The sequence below is a fragment of the Lissotriton vulgaris genome, chromosome 4_1 (assembly GCF_964263255.1).
Source record: "Lissotriton vulgaris chromosome 4_1, aLisVul1.2, whole genome shotgun sequence".
Taxonomy (NCBI): Eukaryota; Metazoa; Chordata; class Amphibia; order Caudata; family Salamandridae; genus Lissotriton; species Lissotriton vulgaris.
The window spans coordinates 1,079,761,630-1,079,788,550 of NC_141691.1; the positions used below are offsets into that span (position 1 = coordinate 1,079,761,630).

At 46.9% G+C, this 26,921-nt stretch overlaps 1 protein-coding gene across 1 annotated transcript in view; it reads left to right on the forward strand.

The window, feature by feature from the left end:
* Window positions 1-26,921, forward strand: part of TRIO (trio Rho guanine nucleotide exchange factor) — a 5,246,815-nt gene that overhangs the window by 2,228,121 nt on the left and 2,991,773 nt on the right. The window contains exon 18 of the mRNA XM_086965300.1: window positions 18,186-18,335. Within this exon, the coding sequence (XP_086821426.1) occupies window positions 18,186-18,335 (150 nt within the window). The remainder of the gene's footprint in view (window positions 1-18,185; window positions 18,336-26,921) is intronic.

The window sequence follows — 26,921 nt, forward strand, 5'->3', positions numbered from 1 at the left end:
TTTAAAAGCTGTGGCAGGCTGGATGGCGAACAATCGGCTCCAACTGAATGCCTCTAAGACTGAGGTCATTATTTTTGGTAGGGAAAGTGGATTATGGGGAGATCAGTGGTGGCCGTCTGATCTTGGCCCCGTTCCGTCCCCCGTGACTGAGGTTAGAAATCTCGGGGTGTGGTTCGACAACAAGCTCTCTTTCACCTCACACACAAAACGTGTGGCTGGCACCTGTTTTGGTACTCTGCAAGGTCTTCGACCAATTTTTAAGTTCTTCGATGCGGAGACCAGACAGATTATTGTCCAAGCTCTGGTTCTTACCAGGCTGGACTATGCCAGCTCCCTGTTTCTGGGCCTGAACCAGGCTGAGCTATCCCGCCTTCAGAGAGTCCAGAACGCGGCAGCGAGGATGCTTGTTGGCCTCCCGAAGTTTGTTTCGGCTCGTCGGACTATTCAAGATCTCCATTGGTTGCCGGTGGGGCAGAGAATTAAGTTTAAAGCTCTTTGCTTAACTTTTAAAATTCTCAAATCAGCCTCCCCTCCTATTCTTGCACAGACTATTCAGCACTATGTCCCTGCCAGAGCTCTTCGCTCCGCCGGATCCAATCTTGCCATTGTGCCACGTTTCAAAAAATCTAGGATGGGCGGACGCTCTTTCTCAGTGTTGGCAGCAGCCCTTTGGAACTCTCTGCCAGCTTCTCTTCGCTCCATCCCTGACTTGCTCCCTTTCAGGAAGGCACTTAAAACTTTTCTTTTTTCCACAATTTAGGCCTTCGTCTTTTTATCTCCTCTGATATGTTGTGTTATCAACTTTCCAAAGCGCCGGGACGCCACTTCGCTGTGGCATCCGTGCGCTATATAAAAAATAAATAACATAACATAACATAACATTATGCAAGCAGCTAGTGAACACAGTTTACAAAGAACTGATATAAAGTTGTTAATCCAATTTGATGCAGAATAGATTCCAACCACTAAAAAAATACTTAGTCCCCCATTATCCATGAAAAATCAAGGACTGCAACAGAAGTATAGATCAGTGCTTTCCAAACATTTTAGAACCATGGCCCGCTTTTTAGCACAACCAACTTTCGCGACCCACCTAGCTATAATGGACATGAAGTAAGTTTTTTTTTTTAATGTAACTCTATCATCATGTGATAGCGCATTGTAACTTACAGACAGCATTTTTTCAATTCAAAAGCCCACTAACTTTGCGCAGGCATACATTTTTACTGATAAAACTATACTGTACAAAAATGATGATGCGTGGAAATGGGGCTTCAGTGAATATTTATTTTTTGTGCACCACCCAGTAAAGTGTATTGATTTGTTCTGGTCCTATTAAAAACTTTGTTTCCATCACATTCCAGAATTGCATGCAAAGTGCTTCATTTTTACTTCCTTAACTGCTGAAAGTGTACAGTTAATTTAAAGTTATTTACATTTTGCTGTGTTTATGAAAATATGACATTCCGCATTTTTTCCTTTCACACTCCATGTACACCAGCAACAGTGTCACATAATTCACTTTTCTTTTCTTTCTCTGACTGTAAAGTGAGAGATGTTAAGCATCAATAACCGAGAAGACATAGCGACATAGGATTGGCATTCCACCTCTGTCTTTGAAGCATAGCATATGTGATCAGATGAATACAGAATTTAACGGTATCTTTAGTTATTGCTTGGACTTTTGCGACCCACCAGAAATCAGCTGCGACCCAGAGTTTAGGAAAAACTGATCTAGATCAAATGAAAAAGAAGTTTGATAATATAGGTCTACCTGTATGTCAGAAGCAGGCAAGCCACTTTCAGGGATCAGAAAAGGGGATATTGCAAGACAAATTCACATGAAAAGCTTGCTTGCTAAACATAACTTCATGGCCACAAAACAACAAAACTAAATATTCAGCATCTCCCATGAAGTGATTAACATGGAAGTACTGGAAGATCCACAAAATAAAGCACCGCTGCCTAGAACTTTTGATGATTTTTTTTCAAAATCACTTTGATAAACATCTCGGCAGCTATTGCTAACAACATATATGAACTCCTCAATCTCACTTGGCTCCAATTCTGCCTCACCTCTTTCAACCCCACGATGGGGGAAGGAGTTTAACACAAGCCAAGAAAAAAAAATCCTCCAAACTACTCAGGGAAAGCTGTTGGATAGTTTTATGAAGAAACTGTTGCCAGACTTGCAACTGATGAATCAAATCTTATAAATGCATCCTTTTTTAGGTGAAACTGTTCCAAATCATCTGAAACATGCAACAATCACCCACCTACTGAATAAACCAATAGAAGTTTGCCATGTGCTATACTATTACGGACAATGTCCAACCTCCATTGTCTCAGCAAATACTTGGAAGAGAGGTTGCCAGACAACGTCAAAACTAGAATAGAGTGGAAATGTAGCTTAATGGCTCGAGTGGGCAGCTGTGGAACTTCAAGACTTAGATCAGAATCCTGACATATGTGCTTGGCTTTACATCGTGTGATTCTAGGCAAATCACTTAATCTCCTTCTACCTAAAAAATGTTAAGTGAAATGTGACTGTGTAATCCTCACTTGATGTACACATTCTTGAAATCGACTCCCAAACCCCATGTAATGTACAACTCTCTGTTTCTCCCCAGCTAAGTTTGCACTATGTACATACCAATAGATATATACATAAACAAAATCTATCCTGAAGGATTGCCAATGTGGTTCCAGAGTTGTACGAAGTACATAATTAACTGACCTATATCAGAGAAAACCTTCTTATCAACTTTGATGAAGGTAGACAGGCACTCTTGATCCTCTCGGACAATTCGCAGACTTACTGCACTATAGACCAAACTGTTTTGCTACACCGGCTTAACTAATGCGCAAAGGTATCAGGGATGGCATTTTATGGGATGTGATCCTTCCTCCATTATCCGACCTCGAAAGCACATATAAAATCTTCTAACTTGGGCTTTTGCAAAAAGAAATGCGATGTGTCATTGTTCCCTACACTGGAAATCTCAGCTGGGCAAACTGGTAGTTCATACCGGCGCTATTTGCAAGATTCTTTAAAACTCCTTGACACAGAAGAAATCTGGACTTCTGATCCATCGCAGCAGGCACTTGAAACCCATATCTAAAGAAACGTCCGCCTCTGGTCCTTTCACTCGGATAGTGCCCAACTGGTACAGTGTAAGCATGCCTGGACAATTGTATCAGGATTTAAGCCAGGGATTATGGCACCACATCTGTCATGTACCTACTCAGTCAAGTCAAGTCAAGTCATAAAATTTGTATAGCGCACTACATACCCAGAGGGTTTCAAGGCGCTTAGGAAGGGGAGGAGGATTATTTGTCAAATATCCACGTTTTAAGCTGCTTTCTGAACGCTAGGTGGTTCTGGGTGAGGCGAAGGTAAGCGGGGAGTGAGTTCCATGTTTTAGCAGCCAGGTATGAAAAGGATCTGCCTCCCATGGTGGTCTTGTTGATGCGAGGTACAGTGGCGAGGGCTTGGCTAGAAGAACGTAGTTGGCGGGAGGGGGTGTAGAAGGACAGTCGAGAGTTGAGGCAATCTGGTCCGATGTCGTAGAGTGATTTGTGTGCGTGGGTAAGCAGTCGGAAAGTGATCCTCTTATTGACGGGTAGCCAGTGGAGGTCTTTAAGGTGACCAGAGATGTGTTCGTTGCGTGGGATGTCTAATATGAGCCTGGCTGAGGCGTTTTGGATTCGTTGGAGTTTCTTCTGGAGTTTTGCGGTAGTACCCGCGTAGAGGGTGTTTCCGTAGTCCAGTCGGCTCGTGACCAGAGCGTGGGTGACTGTTTTCCTTGTTTCGGAGGGGATCCAGCGAAATGTTTTTCTGAGCATGCGAAGAATGTTGAAGCAAGAAGAGGAAACGGCGCTGACTTGTCTGTTCATTGAGAGTGAAAAATCCAGGATGACGCCAAGGTTCCGTGCGTGGTCTGTCGGGATGGGTGCTTTTCCGAGGGCTTCCGGCCACCAGGAGTCGTCCCATGCAGAGGGGGATGTACCTAAGATGAGGACTTCTGTTTTGTCTGAGTTCAGTTTCAGACGGCTTTGTTTCATCCATTCGGCAACTTCTTTCATTCCTTCGTGTAGGTTAGTTTTGGCGGTGCTGGGGTCATTGGTGAGAGAAAGGATCAGTTGAGTGTCGTCCGCGTAAGAGATGATGTTGAGGATGTGTTGGCGTGCGATGGCCGCGAGGGGGCTCATGTATACGTTGAAGAGGGTGGGACTGAGTGAGGATCCTTGAGGTACGCCGCAGATGACTTCAGAGGCCTCGGACTTGAATGGAGGAAGGCGGACTCTCTGGGTTCTTCCGGTGAGGAACGAGGTGATCCATTCAAGTGCTTTTCCTTGGATTCCGATGTTATTGAGGCGTTGTAGAAGGGTGCTGTGGCAGACTGTATCGAATGCTGCAGAGAGGTCGAGGAGGATGAGGGCGACTGTGTCTCCGTTGTCCAGTAGAGTTCGAATGTCGTCTGTTGCTGCGATGAGGGCGGTCTCAGTGCTGTGTTTTGCTCGGAAGCCAGATTGTGAGGGGTCGAGGGATTTGTTGGCTTCGAGGAAGGCGGCGAGCTGGTTGTTGACGGCTTTCTCGATGACTTTGGCCGGGAATGGAAGAAGCGAGATGGGGCGGTAATTTTTGAGTTCGGTGGGGTCCGCTGTTGGTTTTTTCAGAAGGGCGGTGAGTTCAGCGTGTTTCCAGTCTTCTGGGAATGTAGCGGAGTTGAAGGAGTGGAAAAAAAGATTTTTGGCCCTCAGAATGGGTGAATGGCCATTTCTGTATTACATGCCAAGATGGCGCAGTGCAAATCTCAACGTAACGTGCAGGGGCTGCGGGAGTAGTACAGAAACAATCGAGCACATGGTATGACTTTGTCCTGCAGTTCACGATGACCGAAATATCTTGTTAAAGAGCGAATGGAACAAACTCTGCATTCGTACGTGCTGTCAAGCTATTCTTGCATCAATGACCCCGGATAATCAACAGCTTAACATCCAGTTCACCAAGTTCGTTACAGGAACAGCAAGACAATTTATAAACAGCGAGACCCTGTAAGTCATCAACGGTTAATCATCAAAAGACAGATGAAGTCCTGCACTTTTGTTGTACTTTTTAGCGATTTGCATACTCCTCCGTACCACACAAGAATAGCAGACAATGGCCCTGACGTACGGATTAACTCATTTTCCTGTGCATCCCGAGAATTTTTTTAATATTGTATGCAGGGGTTTTATTATATAAATGGACTTGCAACCCCAGAAACCTCACCACAAATACGGAACTACATTACCATCGTTATTAATTATTGTTTCTTAATAACAAATGTCTGCCTGTCGCCCTAGCAGATGAAACAATTAGAATGGATAATTATGGTTTACAACTGCCTTTTTAATTACTTCTTTGGAGAAAAAAGGGGGCTGTACTTTCTAGACGAGTTAATACATGTTTACAAAAAATAGGTTTCTAGGATTTTAAATCATTTTCTGATTAACTTTATCTTTTATTCTCATTGTGATGGCACAAATGTAAATATTTTAATAACTATTCTTGATATATGTTTTATTATGGATGCATGTTCACCATTGTAATGATTTTTATTAATCAAACAATAAAGTATATATACTAGTGCCCTACACTTTTAGTTATTTATATGATGCTCCTGGTGCAAATTGTTGGCCTACAGCATCTACAGTTCTAAATTTATGCTGATAATAGCCAAATTCTCGCCTCCCTAGAGAACAGACTTAGTAGTGCTGATGATTACGAAGTGCATGACTGAATCACCTGCTGGACAAAGGCAAAGCAGAGCTTTCTTGTCTGATTGAAACAAAGATTCAAGTCTTAGTTGTAAGTGAGGCTAACCTTGAGTTTCCTCTTTTCGAATAACCCACCAGTCCATCTCTCCCTCTCACAAGAATGCAATAGACCAGCAATTTGGGGGTTATTTGCAATGTTTCAAAAACAAACGCAGTAGTCAAGGAAACACATTATCGGTGGTCTCCGTTTTTTAAATAATTCTACTCCAACGAACAAATCACAGGATAAAACGAATATGAACTTTACATATGACATGCCTCTGCTGCTAAAATGCTGTCAATATCGGTCAGTCAAAAAAACTCATCTTATGACATAAAAAGGTCCAAATCAAGAAGTGTATATGTTCTTGCACCTACAGAGAGTCAATCATGTCAATCAAGCCTTGGAAACGCGGCATACGCTTCCAAGAGAATCCAGAAATAAAGTGTAACACCTAACTGCATCTCAAAACCCCCGTGGGCGCGGGCAAGACCACACCATGTGAGCTAGGTCAGCTCCCTCACAGTGGCATCTCGGGCAAGGGTGTTGGGTCTGTGGAAACATTTTGTCTAGTCTGTGTGGGGTAAGAACGGCCCTATGTAGTATCATGGTTTGAATGAACTTGAATTTAGCATTTCTTGAAGTTTTCCTAGGGTGTTCTATGATTTTCTCCCATTCTTTGTCCTCTAAGGCTCTCCCTATGTCATCTGACCATGCAGTGCGTAATGGAAAGAGGGCAATCTCCGCGTGAGCCCGGATTCACACATATAGCCATTTTATCAGGTGTCTCCCACGGCCCATGTAATAGAGTGTTTTAACCAATTTGTGGGTAGTGGGTTCTTGCTGGTGCGGTGCCCAGTGTGTTTTGACATAGTGGATTATTTCCGTGTGTACAAATGCCCCGGTGCCCCCGTTTCCCTAACGAAGTTGTCGTGATCCAGTAGCTGCCCTTCGTTAAACAAGTCTGACACCCTGGTAATCCCTTCTTCCAACCAAAGAGCGATTGTACGTTCCGTGATTCTCCCAGCCGCCAGCGGTATTCCCAGTTGAGGGATGTTGCCTGCATAGGCAGAGTGCAAGCTTGTGTAGTGTAACACCACTCTCCAACATTGCAGGGCCGTGCTTAATAAGGATGGAAGGTGGTGAGGGAGCTTGCATCTGGGTAATAGCAGTGTGTGCAAGGCTCCTCTACTTATATCTCGCTCTGTAAACCCTATTTCTTGCAGATTACGCCCTGTCGTCCAATAAGATAGCCATTGTAATTGACAGGCATAATAATACTCTCTGAGATCCGGCACTCCCAGACCTCCCCTGCTCGTACCCAGCTGTAGCTTTTTAGGTCTCGCCTGTCGATGCGCATACGCATCGAGCAAGCGAGACTATGGGGGCTTATCCACTCTTTATCCACTGCAAGGAATCGTGGCGATTCCTTGCAGTGCCCGTGACTTTTAAGCTCAATGCGCATGCGCATTGAGCTTAAAAGCGCGTGCACGTCCGTCTTGTTTTACCCGCTCCGCCCCCTCCCCTTCCCGCCGTGTCGCATTTCTCCTCCCCCCTCCCCTCTCTTCCCTCCGTCTTGTTTGTTTATTTTACCCGCTCCGCCCCCTCCCCTTCCCGCCGTGTCGCATTTCTCCTCCCCCCTCCCCTCTCTTCCCTCCGTCTTGTTTGTTTATTTTACCCGCTCCGCCCCCTCCCCTGCCCGCCGTGTCGCATTTTTTTTTAAATCCCCACTTCCCCCCTACCCCCATCAATGCCAACACTGACGCCGTGCTCTGCTGCTTGTTATGTTTAGCTTCCCCTTATCTTTGCTCCCTGTCTGATTCCCTCTGTCTTTCTCCTTCTCACTCTCTGGGGTTTTCGTGGCCGTTCACTTTCCATTCTATCCTCCTGTTTTCGATCTCACTGCATATCTCCGCCTCTCCCTACCCGTCTCTCATCCCCGTTTCCTTTGTTTCCACTCTCGGTACAACTCTACCCCTTTCTGTTTTACTTCCCAGTGCTCGCTCCCTTTCTTCACTTCTCTACACCTTCTGGTCCGGTTTTGTGTAAATTCCCTTTCCCCGATCTCTAAATTTCTCTGCTGGCTCCACTGGCAGCGCCTCTCTGGCCCCTTTCCCTTTCCTCCTCTCAGCTGCTCCCTACTCCCCCCCCCCCATTCCTGCTCTTACCGCTGCTCTCTCTGCCCACACCCTTCCATCTCTCCATCTTCCCACTCCCTCTGCTCCCGCTTCTGACACATGTACATTATATTCTCACAAGAAATAACGCCCCGACACGTTCCCGCAGCGCAGCATATGCCAAAAACAACACCGCCGCTGCTGCCGTGAGCAATTCACGTATTTCCGGCTATTTGCGCGTCCACAACACTGTACGCAGAACAAGAACATCTGGGGGCGCCGCCATGCTTTCAATAATCTCCAAATTCTCCACGGACCACCGTCCGGCGTTTTTCACAAAGCTGCTCCTATTTCACACTCCCCAGTCTCACGTGGTACACCCCTCCTACCAGCCTTAGTGGTACTCAACCCATACCAACCCCAGAGATCTTCTTGCCATTCCAGCTTCGCGCGGGTTCTCTGTCCTGCCACTGTCCCAGTGCGTTTCTACCCTGGGAATGCCCCACCGTGCGCCGGTCACAATATCTCACAGAGTTCGCACCTTGCTGTCTCGCTGTGGTGCTCTCTCTGCCCTGCAAATCTCTGGCCGTTTTCCCGCTCTATCAACTCCCAGTGGTATTTATGCTATAGCCCCCTCCTGTGGTATTTCTGCCCCCCATAGCTTTGCGGTCCCTCACTCACCCTCAACCCCTCACCCTCAACCCCTCACCCTCACTCACACTCACTCACCCTCAACCCCTCACTCACCCTCAACCCCTCACCCTCACTCACCCTCACTCACCCTCACTCACCCTCACTCACCCTCAACCCCTCACCCTCACTCACCCTCACCCTCACTCACCCTCACTCACCCTCACCCTCACTCACCCTCACTCACCCTCAACCCATCACCCTCACTCACCCTCACTCACCCTCACTCACCCTCACCCTCACTCACCCTCAACCCCTCACCCTCACTCACCCTCAACCCCTCACCCTCACCCTCACTCACCCTCAACCCCTCACTCACCCTCACTCTCACTCACCCTCAACCCCTCACCCTCACTCACCCTCACTCACCCTCAACCCCTCACCCTCACTCACCCTCAACCCCTCACTCACCCTCACTCACCCTCAACCCCTCACCCTCAACATCAACCCCTCACCCTCACTCACCCTCACTCACCCTCACCCTCACTCACCCTCACTCACACTCACCCTCACTCACCCTCACCCTCACTCACCCTCACTCACCCTCACTCACCCTCACCCTCACTCACCCTCACTCACCCTCACCCTCACTCACCCTCACCCTCACTCACCCTCACCCTCACTCACCCTCACCCTCACTCACCCTCACTCTCACTCACCCTCAACCCCTCACCCTCACTCACCCTCAACCCCTCACTCACCCTCACTCACCCTCACCCACCCTCACCCTCACTCACCCTCACTCACCCTCAACCCCTCACCCTCACACAGTGCAATAGGTCTCGGAGCATTTGAGTTAGAGCTTTTAGAAATGTTTATGGCTTTTTTTTTTTTAATTCTTTAGCATTGGCTACAGGAAACAAAAATGCTAAAGATTTACAAAAAAAACCATAAACAATTCTAAAAGCACTAACTCTAATGCTGCGAGACCTATTGCATTTCCAATGCTTGTTGAGGCTTATCCTTCGCCTACCATCCCCCCAGACTAGGTAAATAAGCAAGGTGTTCAAAAGTTTAAAGGTTGTCTGTGGGTCTAACAGAAGCAGATTTGTGAAGTAATAAATTATGCGCGCGAGGACTGCCATTTTTGTTATAGTTACTCTGCCCATCACGGACACTGGGAGCGTGGTCCAAAAGGTATTGCTATAACGCAGGGCTCTGATTGCTCTATTAAGGTTGCCTTCCAACATATCAGCGGGGGTCCTGTGTACATGAATGCCCAGGTACTTAAACTTATGCGAAGCTACCTGCAACATCGTGGACCCCAATGCGATTTCTGTAGGGGAGGCATGCTTGCGGAAGAAAAATTAATTTTTACTTGGCCGGGTTAATGGCTAAGCCCGATATACATTCAAAGGTTTCAAAGATCTCAGCAAAGGAGGCCAGATTAGACCGAAGGTCTTTGATTTAAAACAATGTCATCCGCAATATGGGTTGTAGACCCTATCTGTATGCCCAGTTACTGTGCGTCTGCTCGTAACTTAAGAGCCAGGGGCTGTGAGCAATCGATTATACTTTGTTTTTATAACTGAAATGAAAACTTGGAGCACAAGAAATCCTAGCAAACCAGGTCGAATGTGATGTATTATTTGTGTCTAAATCTAGCCATCATGGGCATTTTCTCTATCTTTGCTATATCCATCAGAGTAAACATAAGATTAGTATGATTGATAGTGTTGCAGCAAGTGGCAAAACAGTCATTCAGTTCCAAGACTAATTTTGGAAGAATTAAATGAATTGATGTCCCAATAACTTGGCAAACATCTTTCCTTTAGAATTTATTAATTATATTTGGTGGTAGGATGACTGTTGCTAAATGGGTTCTGCCTATTAAATCTCCCTGGATTTTTCGCTTTTTGAACAATCGGTTTTTGACCTGTACTGTGGGTGAGTCTCACTCCTAGAGTCTCACCAACTGTAATCAGGTGAGACTCACCCACAGTAATCACATGGTAAATGGACTGCGCATGTTTTGCACCAGTATCCACCTTCTAGGATAAGGCTTCTACTACGCAGCTGGGGCAGAGGTCACAAGGCTGCTTACACGTGAACGCGTGTGCACACACGTATGCGTGCTGAGCATGTGAGACTACTGTCCTTTATCTTGTATCGAAATGCAGAGGGCACTAGGAAGACCAAAGGAAGGGGCCAGCCACTGGACACCACTTCCGGTCAGGGAAAAGGACAGGGCAGTTCGAGGAGACCAGAGAAGTAGGAGGACGTGCCTACAAGCATGAGAACACAACAGATAAAAAGACTGCAAACCCCTATTTGTGTCCCGAGGTTACTTGGGGTCGGACAGTCTGGAGACACGACATCTGGCAACATGAAGGTGGGATTAACAGATCACCACCAGGCACGTTTTCCCTGTGCCCCCGCAACAGCAAACAAAATTCAGCCTGGAGCCTACCCTGGTCCACCTGCCAAAACGAAAAACGTTGACGTCGGGTGCCCACCCAAGTCGCAAGAAGATTCACGGAGCAAGCAGCCCACCCTGGTCCACCTGCCGAAAAAACAAGGCGCTGTCAGGTGCCCATCCCGGTCGCAAGAAGAGTCACTGAGCCAGGAGTCAACCCATATCCGCTTGCCAAAAAGAAAACGCAACATTGGGTGCCCACCCCGATGGCATGAAGAATCATGGAGCCAGGAGCCCACCCTGGTCTGCTTGGCAAGCACAAGAAGTTAACGAGATCGGGAGCCCACCCCGACGTGAAGTGCGGTAAGGAACCCCCTGCAACTGCCCACCAACAAGCGGTACTCACCTGTGTGACTGCAGACACCCGCTGAGTAATTTGAAAGTCCTGAGCCTCCCACGAAGACTTCAAACTGAAATCTCGTGAAAAATCGGCGGCCATCTTGAAACCAGGTGGGACAGCCAATAACAGAGGGAGAAGCTCTGGTGGCCCTCTTAGAGTCAGGCACCATAGGAAATAGTGGATCTTGCTCTTGCGAGATCACAGTGGCCATTTTGAAGTCCGGCAAAACAGCCAATAAGCATCAAGGAAAGCTAGGTGGCCATTTTAAAGTCAGGCAATAGTGAAAAAGTGAAGAAATGACAAGGAAAAGTGCAAAAATAAAAGAAGAAAAGGAAGAAAGACATATATAAAGGAACAGAGTGAACAATTGAAAAATAAAAAGGAGAAGAAGCAGTGTGCCAAATATTAAAAGACTACACAGCTCCACAGGACGATGTCCAGCAGAACTCGTGTTGGAAAGAAAAAGTAGGACGAGATTGCCCCAGCTGGAGGCAAAAGCTCCACCCGATCACAGCAGCATCGCTGCAAAGGATCAAGAGGCAAAAAGAAAAACGAAACAGTATGCAGACGCACAGCAACATGCCACGCCATCACAGCTGAAACTAGGAGACTTAGTGCTGGTGTATCAACGACAAGCAAGGAAGTCGGACAGCTTTTTCTCAAGTGACTCGCAAACTATAACAAAAATAGAGGCCCATGATAACTGCTGCAGCAGGTCCCTACCAATTCACCAGAAACAGCGCACACTTCGAGGGACTACAGACATCAGATGGGGAAGAAGGAGAGGCAGCGCCTAAGAGCAACGCAAAACATGTATAAAAGGAAGCCATGGACAGCATGGAGGGGACATCACACAGGAGCGAGAGATGAGACCAGGTTGAAGAGATAGCGAATGAAGGAACTGAAAAGTCTTGTCCAAAGAGTGTGACCGGAAAGCCAAAGAGAATTATCGAGGAACTATAGTGATGGGGCAGCAAGTAAAGAATGTTTCTTCTGTCCCGTGTCCTGCCAATGTCCTCTCTCTCTCTGTTTGTCTCTCTCTCTCTTATCGGCCAGGATAGCTTGAATCCAGTGGCACAGTGAGCCCGGGCCCATGTCTGGGCATATGCAGCGCACTTAGGGCTACCCTGGCTGATATGGGGAGAAACCCCGAAACCAGTCCTAGGTTGCTTGTTTCCGGTCCAGGGAGGACCTCGCCTGGCAGTGCGGGCTGGACTTTTCCCTAAGGCACAGGGTCAAGACTGATTTGCATATGGTCAGGTCTAAACTGGGGTGGCATGGTGAGCAAAAGAATGATGGATTTAACCCAGACCTCTTGACTGGGGGTGAATGTTTTGATTTGTTCTGCATTCCGTCCATCAGTTGTGTGTCTTTTGCTTATAATATTAGTGGGCACATATTGGTAAGATCAGCAGAGTTTACTGACTTATCTGCAGTGCCCCTGTAATTATACACATAGGGGAGAATCCACCTTGAAGTGTGGTTCCCTTTGGCCTAGAAAATCCAGAGAGGTATCAAACTGGGGCAAAAACATTTGCACCAAGTTTGAATATGTAAGTCTAGAACTTATATCTACACCTTAAGTGTCGTCCAGAATTGTCCTATTTCTCTGGTTCAAATTACGGTCTGAATCCAAGCCTTTAGTCACCCTGCTGGGCCAAGTTAATTAGTCTGCTCTCCAGCAGTGGGAACAAAGGCCTCCCTACACAAAAGGAGAAATTAAGTGTGCTTTACTCAGCTCCTACCAAAGGGGATGATGGGCGGAGCGTTAGAGCAAATCAAACCCTCACCCCCAGTCAACTGATCTGGGTTTAATCCATCATCCTTCTTTAGCTCAATCCACCACCCCAGTTCAGACATGGCCATATGCATATCAGTCTGACCCTGTGTCTCATGGGAACAGTCCAGCCCGAACTGCCAAGCCATGTCTTCCCTGGACCGGAAACAAGCATCCTGGGACCGGTTTCGGGTTCATAACCCTGATCAGCCAGGCTATCTTGAATACAGTGGCAAAGTGAGCAAGGGACCCACTTCAGCTCCTGAGGATGAAGGACTGAGGAAGAAAATCTGAATCTGTTAATTAGCTCTCACACTGCACCAGGGTTGGGAAAGCCCAGACATCTGGAGCCATCGCAGGATGGGTTCCCTTGTGAACTTTTGTAGGGAAAGTCCCAGTCGGTGATGTCAGCTATGGGTGGAGCTGAGACCCCCAGAGTAGGTATGCACAGAGATCACATGAAGGCACCAACCTGGATTGTTCCAGCATGCTGTGCAGGAGGGTGAGACAGGACCTGAGTGAAAGGGTGATGTGGCACCCTGGGACTGGCGGGGAGTGACTTGTTTCTAGAACCTCCAGCCCCACTTAAAAGCTCTTATAAAGGCAGAGACGGACACTTGAATTGGATATACCATTTGGTCTCACTAGAGCCAGTTAGGCTGGCTCCCTTATTTGCACTAAGGACCTGTTGGGGGAAGATGTGGACTTCCTTGCTCCAGCAGGAGGAGAGGAGCACTAAAAGGCTAATTAAAGGAGAAAAGTTGGCACTGTGAGCCAGTGGAATCAGCTCCCCTCAAAGTGTGCCACTTGAAAGGCAAGGAAGCCTGCTGCATAGGTTTCAGGTGGCTAGGGCTTGCCACCAGGAGCAAAAGGAGCCCAGGATCAAACAAATGATCACAATGGGGCCTGAACCATGCATCTTTAAACAGGGCCTATTTAAATATGCTCAACTCGAGTGATGGATTTTCTCTTTCCTGGTGCTACCTTGTTTTTGGACCTGATGATGGCTCTGTTTTAAAATAATGTATATTGGAGTGACAAATATGCGGAAGGACTGACTTGAATCAGGATCTTTCACTCCATACTCTGATTCTGAGTTGTCATTGCGTTTTACATTCATGTCAGTCGCTAGCTTTGTATATATGCATTGTATATAGCACTTGCACAATATAATTAGCTTTCTCACTGCACATTTTCTTGGAGCACCTTTAGATACAATGTGTCTTTATAATTCTTTGTATATATTCTGAGATCTGATAGAGACTTCTACCTGCAGATTCCTTACATTTGAATTTCCCAGGCATCAGGCTGGATCTGGAAACTTTTGGTAAGTAATACCCCTTGCTCGTGACAGAGGGTGGCTCCATTCTGCTCCGCGTGACGTTGACGGCGTCAGTAGCATTGGTTATGACGTTGTGGTGCCTATATAGGCGCCACCCAGGCGCGCGGACATCAGTTCTTTTCTTTCTGCGCCAGTTAACCGCTGGTCCGGGAAGAGCTACCCATCTGCCTCTTTTTGGCAGGCTTTTTTCTCAAAATTTTGGAAATACAACTTCATGTGCGAGGGATGTCTGGTAGAAACACAGGTTTTAAACCATGCAGGATTTGTTCCCGCATGATGTCGGTCACTGATCGCCACTGCGTATGTCTGTGGTGTCTTGAACGCGACCACGATTCGAAGTCATGTTCAGACTGTCGGGCGATGGCCCCGAAGACCTTGAGGGAGCGAGAGATGAAGTTGCTCGTTGCCTGGCAGTCAACACTGCGAGACTCCGAGGAGGTCAAGTTGCTGTTCGAAGAAGAGGAGGTCGCGGGACCGCTCTCAAATCCCTAAGTCCTCTTTCTCGGTCATCTGGACACTCTGGGAAGAAGCAGAAGAAGAAGTCCAAGCGACTTAGTCTTCACCTCAGTTGGTGTCCGTTGTCAAGAAAGGTAAGGAGCACCGATGCTCTAGGCATGGTTCTGCGGAGCCGGAGCCTTAGTCAACTTTACGCATCCCACCTTTTCTGGGAGCTGGTGCGACTCCCGCTCAAATTAAAGAGTGGTATGAGGCCAATGCCTGCGTATTTGAGTGGAACAATCCCATTGGTGAGCCCTCGGGCCCCGCAGGGTCGGATGTGACCCGTTGAGTTCAACGCCGTCGGCTTTGGCAATGGCGCCAGTGGGGCCTCAGGGATCCAATCCGGGTCGACGCCGGTCGTGCCAATGCGACCTCCCCAGGCGTAAAACGTGAAGTTGGTGCCTGCGACCTCGCCAGTGCCCGTTGGCGGCGCAAGCCCCTTCCTCATCCCAGGCGACATAAAGCCAGAATTATGTTGATTGATGCTGATTCCCACGTCGACAGAACCCAGGGGTTCTATGTTGTGGCCGGACCAGTTTGTGGACATGCTGGGCTCAGGAGGCAAATGGGAGGAGTCTGGGGACCTACTAGAGAAGCAGGATGTCGCTGAGGAGACTATGGACTGGTAGGGGGAACTTTGGGAAACCAGTGGTCTGGATACTTAACCAGACACTGGCATGCTCTCTCTGCCTACAGTGGCTACGGAGGAGGGGGTGTCCAATGCCATGGTGGTTAAGAGGGCAGCTGAGGTCCTTGGATTGGAGCTGCCCTCAGTGCAGGTCAGGACTAATCTCCGGACCGAAGTGCTTCAACCTGGGGCTTCCACCTCTGAACCCCTATTTCCCTTTAATGAGGCACTTAAGGATGTCCTTCTAGGAACATGGTCCAAGCCTAGCACAGGGGCTCCTGTGAATAGGACGATTGCACGCTGCCATCACCCAGCTCTAGGCAACCCAAAGTTCCTCAGCCAACACCCCACCCCAGAAAGTTTGATGGTGCAAGCCTCTACTTCCCAGTGCACATTCCCTTCCACCCCTCTGGATAGGGAATCCAAGAGACTGGACTCATTTGAGAAGAAGTTGTTTTCTTACTCCAGTCTGGCATTTGGGTCGGTGAATACCGCATGCTTATTGGGCCGTTTCTCCCACTCTCTTTGGGAGATGGTTGCGCAGGTGCACCCACAAGTCCCGGAGGAGGCCCAGGCTGCGCTTTTCCAAGCTGTCAAGGACGGAAGAGATGCAGCAAAATTCGCCATACGGTGTGGTTTGGATACAACCGATTCGCTGGGTAGGTCGATTTCAACGACAGTGGCCTAGAAGCGCCATGCCTGGCTTTGTGCAACTGGCTTCTTGGGGGATGTCCAAGCCAATTTGATGGACATGCCCTTTGATGAAACCTGTCTTTTTGGGTAAAAGGCAGACTAGGCCCTTGTCAGGTTCAAGGACTCTCGAGCTACGGGCAGATCCTTAGGTCTCTCCTCCACTCCTCGTGCTCAGTCTTCCTTTCGCCCCTTTCATGTCAACGGAAGGGGTTTCCATCCTCATCAGCCCTATCCTAGCCACCGCCCTGCTCAGACTACTCAAGCCATGCGTGGACGTGGATGCGCTGCATTCCATCCTCAGAATGGAGGCCAGAAGTCGTTTACCACACTGCCCACAGCAGCTACAGCCTACAAGCACTCCTAGGCTGATTCTGCAGGACCACACTACTCCAGTGGGTGGGAGAATTAATCATCATCTCCCCCGCTGGAGATCTATAACAACAGACAAGTGGGTCTGGCAGATTGTTCTGGAGGGCTATTCTCTTCCTTTCCTTTCTTTTTGCCTCCTATTCCGCAAACTCAAGCGGAATAGGAGGCGGCGGATCAGTTAAAGTTGCTCCAAGAGGAAGTTGCAGCTCTTTTGGCCAAAGGAGTTATAGAAAGGGTCCCAGCTTCAGAAGTAGGCAGTGGCTGTTATTCCTGCAACTATCTGATTCCGAAGAACAACAAGGGGCTTCAGGCAATTTTAGAACTTCGGACCGTCAATCTCTTCCTCAAAAAGGAGAAATTCAAAATGCTCACATTGGCACAGGTCTTGTCTGCTCTAGACCCAGGAGACTGCAGGATGCCTATTTTCATATTCTATTCCTGCTGGGCCACAGGAGTTACCTGCGGTTCAAGGTAAGCCACGTGCACTTTCAAGTTTACCGTGTTCCCCTTCGGTCTTACCAGTGCCCCTCAGATGTTCACCAAGGTGATGTCGGTGGTTGCAGCTCATCTGCGCAGGTTAGGGGTGTCAGACTTCCCCTACCTAGATGACTGGCTGATGAAGGCGTCCTCTCCCCAGGCAGTCATTTATCACCTTCAGACTACGGTGGACATCCTGCATTCGCTGGGGTTCTCTATAACTGTGTCAAAGTCACACCTGACTTCTTCTCAGACGCTCTCTTTCATCTGAGTTGTTCTGGACACAGTGTAGTTTCAGGCTTATCCTCCCGAGCAGCGATTCCAGGATAGGAACGTTATGATTACGATATTTCAGCCTCTATCCTGGATTTCGGTGAGGTTGACTTGAGGCGGTTAGGTCTCATGGCTCCCTGCATCCTGTTGGTAAGACACGACAGGTGGCGTGTGCGGGCTCTGCATTGGGACTTGAAGTTCCAATGGGCACAGCATCGGGGAAATCTCACTTACGTGGTTCAGATCTCGGAAGGAACTGCAAAGGATCTGCAGTGGTGGTTAACAAACAGCGATTGGGTCAGCAGCAAACCTCTCTCCCTTCCCCAACCAGATTTCACAGTTGTGACAAATTTGTGACTGTATTTTAAAAGTGCTTTTTCAGTCGTCTGTGAGCGCTCCATGCTAATAATTTTTGGTTTGTATGTGTTGCATTTTCTATTGTTACATAAGGTATAATATTGTTTTTCAGAATTACAAATGTTATATTAAAGTATGGTCAGAGAAGATAAAAAATCAATCTACTAAAGCTTTTAAAAAATATAGACTTTATAATCATGTCCTGGGAGGCCTTCTGTTATTACAACTCAGTTGTTAAGAGGTATTGTTCTCTGATTGTGAATCCGATAATGAAGCAACTTTGAGGTAACTGGTGTAATGTAGATGGCATGATTCTGCAATGGAGCACTGTTTTTCTGTCTTGGCACACATTACATCTATTGACCTAGCAAACAGTCACCAAAATACACCCCTTGCTTTCTGTAGGTGTGCAGTGTGCTTGAGAGCCTTGAACAGGAGTACAAGAGGGACGAAGACTGGTGTGGAGGAGCAGACAAGCTGGGTCCCAATTCAGAAACAGACCATGTAACCCCCATGATTAACAAGCACCTTGAGCAGAAAGAAGCTTTTTTGAAGGTAAGTCCAAAATGGAGCAGACCATTAATTGGGTTACGTTTGCTCTCCAACCCAATGCATTTTAGTTGATGCATCAAGTTGTACATGTAAGTAAGTAATTTTATTTGCATAGTTAATTAAAACCGTTGCAGTACAGAAAATATATTCAATTAAAAATTGTCATATACATACATAAAACTTATTCCTTCATGTTACTTATATCTAAAACCATGCTAAGAAAGCTTGCTAGTTTTGATCAAATATAGCCGGATAGTGACTTGTCAGTTTTATCTGCTTAAGTTAAAAATGTCCTCAGAGCCGCCTTGCACGTTCACTTGTATTTTTTCCGACTAGGTTCTTAATGTCTCCATTTCTGGCATTTTGCTTCCGCACAGTCTAAAAAACTTTACTTCTCTGCAGTTCAATTGTGGATCCCTAGGTGCGAAGCATGCCAACAGAGCTTACCTAATTGTTCGAATCCCTTGTCAATTAAAAAGTTGTTTCAGCAATTTCTTTCGTTCTTTGAGGAGTTCTTTACAGGAGCATAGTAAATGCAGCAGGTCTTCCCGAGCTGTTCCGCATAATCGGCACAAAGAGCCTGTTTTATTGCGTAGCCATGGTGGAAGATGCTGTGCGCAGGGGAGCAGTCCAAATCTATATTTCATAAAGGCAATTTTTATATTTTTGTCAAATCCCAGGTTAAAATAAGCTTGGGCGCCCGGCTTCATGTATGTGTTTAGAGTCATCCATCCATAGGCTCTCTTTGATAGTGCGGCCTTGTCCTCCAACAATGAGAGTAGTTTCACCGTCTTCCACACTAATTTTTTAAAGGTTGGGGTGGTTGTCGATGTTTTCCAGCATTTGATGTGCTTGGCTAGTTTTTTCAGTGGGATAGTTTCTCAGTTGCTTTCATTCCATATTGATTTGATTACTTGATATGTGTATTAGTTAAAACGCTGATGCTGTGAAAGATGTCCTGCCACTACAGATAAGTTGAAGTTGCTTCAGAGCCAGAAAAACTATTTCGATAACATCCCAGTCTTCAATTGTTATCCAAAGGAAAGATGGTCACTGGTCAATATAATAGCAAGAGGCACTGTTCTGCAATTTACCATAAACAACAGAAAAAATATCTGCCATTAAGGAGGGTATTTGAAGCATGCCACTGAGGAGGGTTCCTTAAGGTTCAGCTATTGGAGGGGAAGAACAGCAAGACAACAAGAGACTACTGAGAGTTCAGTTTATCTTTCAGCTGATTGTAAATGCAATTCAAGCGCTTTTTGGATTCAGGGGAATATTTTGGAAGGCATAGAATTAATCTGGCACCATGTTATTTCAGTGCAGTATTCAGTAGATATTTAGGCAACCCTGTAAAGGGAACTGCTGTCCTTCTGCTGAAATCAAATAACCTTCTTAGTGGTCCCACTGATACTTGGTCCTTTTAAACCAACAAAGAAGAAATTGGCACAGAAGCTGAAATATAAAAGAGCATCTTTATTTACCTCAAATGAGTGAGACTACGTCACACAGAAGTCTTAGCAACTGAATGAGGCAGTCTGAGGAGTACAGAAAACTGGGGCTTTATATATGCTTAGGGTTACATAGTAAACATAAATGCAAGGGGCAGTCCTGGCTCATGTAAGAATGCAAAATGACTAAGTTGGGCAGTTGCTCTTGCCTAGACTGGAACTCCCATAGGATTCAGGCAGTTAGGTTCTCCGGGAAGGGGCTTAGATTTGTAGCCTTTAATATCTACAACAATGAGACAGCGGGAACCCATACCCCTCTTGCCGCTGAATTGGATCATAGGTTGGGTCAGGAAACAACGGGCCAAAAAAAGGGGCAGCCACATGCACTGTTGGTTATGGGAGACTATAATTGCCATCTGTGCCCGGCACTGGTTCAAATAAATACAGACTGGTCCCAATGCCCCATGGAGAAGGGGCCGCACTTTTCCCACACGCCGTCAGGGCTAGCTTTCAGTACGCTCCGGCTCAAGTATGATCTTGAGCATACTATTAACATGATGGGGGACGCAGGAGGATGGTACACTCCCACCCACTTTTAAGGGCAGAGGATGCTCATCCTTTATAGACTATATCCTGGTCTCAACATCTCTGATAAATAAGATAATCAGTGCAGGGATTGAATGGAGTGGTTTCAGTGACCATAACCCTCTTGTCTTGGAGTTGTTGTATAGGGTGGGCTCAAGAAATAGAGTCCAACGCACAATCACTGAGAGGGCAACAGATCAAGGCAGGAGACTAAAGTGGTCCAAAATTGATGGGGGAAAGTTTTATAAGGACCTGGTGGGCGCCGGCAAACTTGCCATCAATGACTGTTTAGACACAGAAGTTCACGGATTGAGGCTACTGGATGCATTCGATCAGATTGCTAATCTGATCGACGGTCTACTAAAGACTAGTGTGCCCTTAAAGAACCACGGGAATCCTCGATGGTTCGTTAAGATTGCTCCAAAGCTTTGAGGGAGCTGAAAAGCTGTCTTAAATCTAAACCAAGGGTCCCCCATAAAGTTAAGGCGTGCAGAGAAAATTATAAAAAAGAGATTAAGAGGAGGAAACTTGTTTTACAGGCAGAAGCATGGGCAGATTTAAGAGAAGCAGGGGAAAGAAAGGATCTAGCGGGTTTCTGGAAAATTATTAATAATCCAACTTTCCAGGAAAAAGACACCCCGGAGATAGGGGCTAACATCCTCCCAGAACAGTGGGTCACCCACTATAGGAGTCTGTATAACCATGAGCCTGGCACTACTGTAGAGTTATCGGCTATTCCAACTCAGGCTCCTCCGGTTGAATTCACCATCAAGGAGATCACTGCAGGGATAGAGGGTCTGACTAAAAATAAAGCCCCGGGGCCCGACGGAATTCCCCCAGATCTGTTTTTGAGTAGCATTGAACTTTGGGCCCCGCTAATGACAAGGGTCATCAACACTGCTATTTCCTGTGGCCTGCCTCCGTCCTGGTCCAAAGCGGTAATTGTGCCGATTTTTAAGAAGGGCAACAGGGACGACCCCAAGTGCTACCGCCCGATTTCCCTGATTGATGTGTCAGCAAAACTCTTGGGAAGGGCAATTCTTAACAGACTGTCCGAGTGGACCGAAGAAAATAACATCTTCTCGGACACTCAATATGGATTTAGGACAGGGAGGTCCACTAGTGACCAATGCCTGAACCTTTACATGCTGACTGCCAAATATACCATGGCTAGTGATGAATCCATTTATATGGGTTTCATGGATTTGGCAGCGGCATTTGACCACGTCAATAGGGAGAAATTGTGGGGCATGATGTTTAGTATGGGGATAGAGAGTGGCCTAATTAATATATTGAGGGAATTGCACAGCGACACCACGGCTAAGGTCCGTTTCAATAGGGAGGGGGGACTGACTAACTCTTTTCCCTGTATGAGTGGAGTCCGACAAGGCTGCATTCTTGCCCCTTTCTTGTTTTCCCTTTACATTAATAATTTGGAGCAATTTCTGTTAGGTCTAAAGGCAGATTGCCCAAGGGTCGGGCCGCGTCATATTCCTGTTCTGCTTTACGCAGATGACGCAGTGCTGATTGCACGTACACCCAGGAGCTTACAAATCTTGATCGATGGATTCATCAAGTTCATGGGTGCACTGGACCTTTATGTTAATTTGGGTAAATCCTATGTGCTCCTGGCGGGGAAAAAAACTACCTCCAAATTCACTTACACAATAGGGAGTCACATTGTAGAAGAGGTTAAAACGTTTCCCTATCTTGGTGTAACATTTGATGGCGCCTTACAGTTTGATTCCTTGGTGGAGGAGCGTTGTGGTAAAATGATTGCATCTAACGGGGCAATAGCTAGCTATGGCAGGAGGCTAGGAAGATGGTCCCCGGAACAGGTGATGAACTTGTATAGCTCTGTATCATGCTCCAAAGTAATTTATGGGGCAGAAGTATGGGGCTTTGTCAATACCACAAGAATCCAACGGGAAGAAAATAAATATTTGAAATCAATTCTGAGGGTACCTCAATGTACTGCTGGATTGATTGCCCACAGGGAGTTAGGGAGGCCACATATAGAAGACCTGGTAAAACTGAGGCCCATTGTAGCCTGGTTAAAAATCTGGGTCAATCCTGATGCGTCACTCAGTAGAGAAGTCTTATTGGATTGTTTAGAGAGGGACAAATGCATGCGCATTCCCTGGCTCCATTATGTGAAGAACACCCTAGAGGAACTAGGCTTTGGGAACCTCTTTACTAACCCTGCAACAATTGTAGCCCAGAACAAGTTGCAAGTAGGGAAAATTTTTCTAGAGCGGAAAAACCTATGCAGAGCTGAGGCTGAAGGGTGTAAAAAGACAGTGAGGGCCCATAACCTAGTGAAGAGCGTGGAGGGTATGGAGCCATACTTGTACCTCATGCATAACGCACAGGATAGGTTTTTGATGTGCCGTTTCAGACTGAACCTTCTCCCATTTCTGTTGGCATCACCAGCAGGATTTGCTACATCAATTGAACAGAAGGGGCCCTGCGGCTGCGACAACAGGCCTCCGCAGGACTCCCTTCACTTTGTTTTACTCTGCCCCTTTTATTCAATGCCCAGGCGCAGATTTCTTGTAAACCTCTAAAAAAAAAAACAAATTGGTTCACGCTAGGGCGGCACTAGTATTTCTACAGAAAGCTTCAGACCCCTTAACATTGTGTAGTATCATGAATTTTATTAAGGTAGCGATCCGTTTAAGGCTTACTAGGGGAGAATAATGAAATGTTTCTAATTTTATCCCTTTTAAGTGTCATACACTGTCTCATCGTTTGTATTTTATACTTTGTTAATACTCTGTACAAAGGATCTTGGAAATGTTTAATTTTTTTTACTATGTATATATGTGTGTGCTTTTATGGTGTTTTTTAATCACCGAATAAAGATTCTTTGAATTGAATTGAATACTTGCTCAACAAAGTGGGAGGACAGTTACTTCTCCATACAGCAGCAAAAATAGCCTGACAGTTATACTAGAGAAGCAGGTGCATTCTACTAGCTAGGCCCTTCTGGGTATGTGCGAAGGTGGAAGATGCTGAATATAGTTTGTCTCTAGGCAGATTTCAAGAGCAGTTAACAGAAAGGTAGGACAGAGCACATGGCGAGCACATGGCAAACAAAATGGCTGCCAGAAATACAAAATGGCTTTCATCAAGCGGATAAGATAACTTCTAAATACAGGATGGCTTCAGCTAAATGCTAACCCATTGCTGTCAATTTACGACAGACGACTGTTTTAGCATTAGCTGAAGACATTCCTATGATCCAGTAGGAACATAGAAAATATTTACACATTAATTTTCATAATTTTATCAATTTCCTAATTCATTGCTAGGTGGGCATTTTCTATTCTAAGCATTTCATTAAGCGGGTATATATAAGCTATAACCAGGAATACAAAGAGAACGGAGCATTGGGTCATAATTGTTTTTTTTTGTATAATTTTTATTTTATTAAAAAAGAACTTACACACAAGGCAATAAAACATTACTTTCTACAAGTGTTCAGGAAAGAAGGAGACCGCAGAGCAATTTAACACAGACTTCGTTGACATAGGGGGGGGAGGCCAGTGAGGAAACAATAGCAGTGATCATAACAGTTACACGGTTATATGTCGTTACCACGAATTCCGTTGCAACGCATGCCTTTTCCACGCATGCGTTATCACGGAATTCTTTTTCCCCTCATCATCTTTACCACGTCGCTCTTACGTCGTAAAGAGGAAGCGGAAGTTTATTCCGCTTCCTCTCTTACGACGCTGATTTCTTCGGCACGGCGGGATCGTTTTTTTATGGGGGGGGGGAGACCCCCCCAACCCCCTTTTTAATACTACAGGTTTTTTTTTTTCGTGGTAAAGTCGATCGTTGTAGGCATACGCGTTGAAAAGACGTTTACGTGGTAAGTGCCTCGTGGTAAACGTTACGCGTAGTAATGCCTTCGTTGTTAATGATGTTTCCCCAGTTACACAATACTTGGAATGTCGGATCAGGGGGAGAGGGGAACCTCCGGGGTCTCCACGAACTGAGGCGTGCATGTGTTCCCACGGTAGGAGTTCCACTGGCTCCAAATTTGATTCCATTTCTTGGGTCTACCTCGTGCCACATATACCGTCTTCTCTCTAAACATACACCAGTCCATGTTCTCCTTCCAGGCCAAGACCGTGGGTGCCCGCTGGGAGCCCCACAACTGCGCAATGTCTCTCTTAGCAATCATATTCCCAAGGGTCGCCCACCGAGTCTGTGCCACGTCATAGTCATTCGGTTCCCAGACATTCAACAGGCAACGCCTTGCTTCGGGCAGCAATGCCACCCCTGTGACTCTTTCCATCACAGCATGCACACGATTCCAAAACACCACCACTCCCGGGCACTCCCAAATTATATGGAGGAAGGTACCAACCAATCCACAACCACGTTTACATAACCCATCCACTGAATAACCCATGTGTATCAGGCGCGGGCCGGTGACATATACACGGTGTAGGTGATTTGAACAAGTCGGAGACGGGACGGAATCGCGACCTCTTTCGGCGAGGATAGCGCCGATTGCCAGTCCTCCTCGTCCAATTCCAAACCATCGCTAGTCCAGACCTCTCGAAGCTGCACCAACAGATCCGCTCAATTAATAATCAATTTCTTATTTATCAAAGAAATGGTGCTGTCGGGCACGTGGCCGTCAAGCACTCGATCTTCTAGTGGGGAGGATTCGGGAATGTCCATGCCCTCAGGAAAAACCGAACGCAGCGCATGGGTAATCTGGACATAACAGAAGTATTCTCTATCACTCAACTCATACTCTACCTTCAGTGCCCCGAAGGTCTTGATTTTACCCCTGACCCATATGTCACTCCCCCTGCTAATGCCAATCATATCCCATTTTTCAAATCCTTTAGTCTTCCATAGGGAACCCAGTCTTTCAGACGCATAAAGCGGAGTCGCACGGGTCAGGCGATCCCCCCCACCCCGTTGTCGTATTCGCATCATACCACACTTGTACTGCTATCTTGGTAGGTCCCGAGAGTTCCCTACCCACTGCTTTGGAATAAAGGGCCCTGTTGTAATCCCCGCCCGGTAACAGGTACTTATCCATCTCGAATGCAGGATTAGAGGCAGGTCTATACATTCCATGATTAATCGCTCCCAACTGAGCAGCCCAGTAATATCGCCTGATATCCGGAAGTGCCATACCCCCGTCGTACCAAGGAAGCGTAAGCTTGGAGAGGGCAATACGCAAGCGTCCATTCCAAATCAATCGCCTCTGCAAACTCTCCACCTCACGAAAATAACTCGCCGGAACAACATCGAAGTATTCTGGAGCGCGTATAGAAATCGCGGTAAGGACATCATTTTAAAGAGGGCCGTGCGCCCAAGCGGTGAAAGCAGTAATCTGAGCCAGCCTGCAACATCAGTTTTCAACCTCTGGAGGGGGGGGGAGCAGGTTACGCTCATAACGAGCCACAGGATCTAGGGTTATAAAGATCCCCAGGTGCTTGAATCCCGATAGCGACACCTGAATAGGACAACGACGCGGCAGAGGGGGAGCACCATCCGACAGCACATAGACACAGGACTTGGTCCAGTTGATCACAAGACCGGAGTTCTTGCCGAACGATGTGAGCACATCAAACAATACATTCAACGACTTACGAGAGGACGTAAGGTACAACAGAATGTCATCAGCGCCGAGCGATATGCGATCCTCAAACTCCGGGGTCCACTGAATACCTTTCATAGAGGGCTCCCATCGCAACCAGGCAGCCAAGGGCTCCAGGGCAAGGGCAAACAAAAGAGGGGAACGAGGACAGCCCTGTCGCGTACCCCTCTCGAGCACAATAGGCTTGGAGACTCGACCATTCACCACCACTTGTGCCAACGGTTCCTCATACAAAAGTTTCACCCAGCTAATGAAACCCGGACCAAAGCCAAATTTTGTAAGAGCAGCCCAAAGGTATGGCCACTCCACCGTATCAAAAGTCATTGTAGCATCCAGAGAAACCAAAATGGCCGTCTCACGCAGCGACGCCGCCCTCGCGAGAACACCATTCAAACGCCTCAGGTTAAGCACTGTATTGCGATGTGGAATGAAACCGGACTGGTCCGGATGAATCAAGTCACTAATTACTTTTATCAAGCGTTTCGCCAACAACTTTGCTAGAATCTTTGGTTCGGCATTTAAGAGTGAAATGGGCCTATACGACGCACATCGATCTCGCGGTTTCCCCTCCTTGTGGATCACTACGATGAAAGCAAGACTCTGATCACGAGGAAGGGAGCCAACGTCTCGCGACTCTAAGAGCATATCACGGAGATAGGGTGCCATTTTGTCAGGACGCAGCTTGTATAGCTTGATGGGCAGGCCATTAGGGCCCATGGCCTTGCCCGAGCGCACAGCGAGGGCTATCTCGTCAGTTGAGAATGCCGCATTCCATTAAGTCCCTATCCAGGTCCGACAAGCGAGGCAATGCAATGTCACGCAACAACAGATGGGAGTTTTTCTCCGGTCTATCAGAGACTGGAGAGTACACCTTACAAAAATGTTCAGCGAAACACTCAACAATCTCAGCCGGATCAGTCA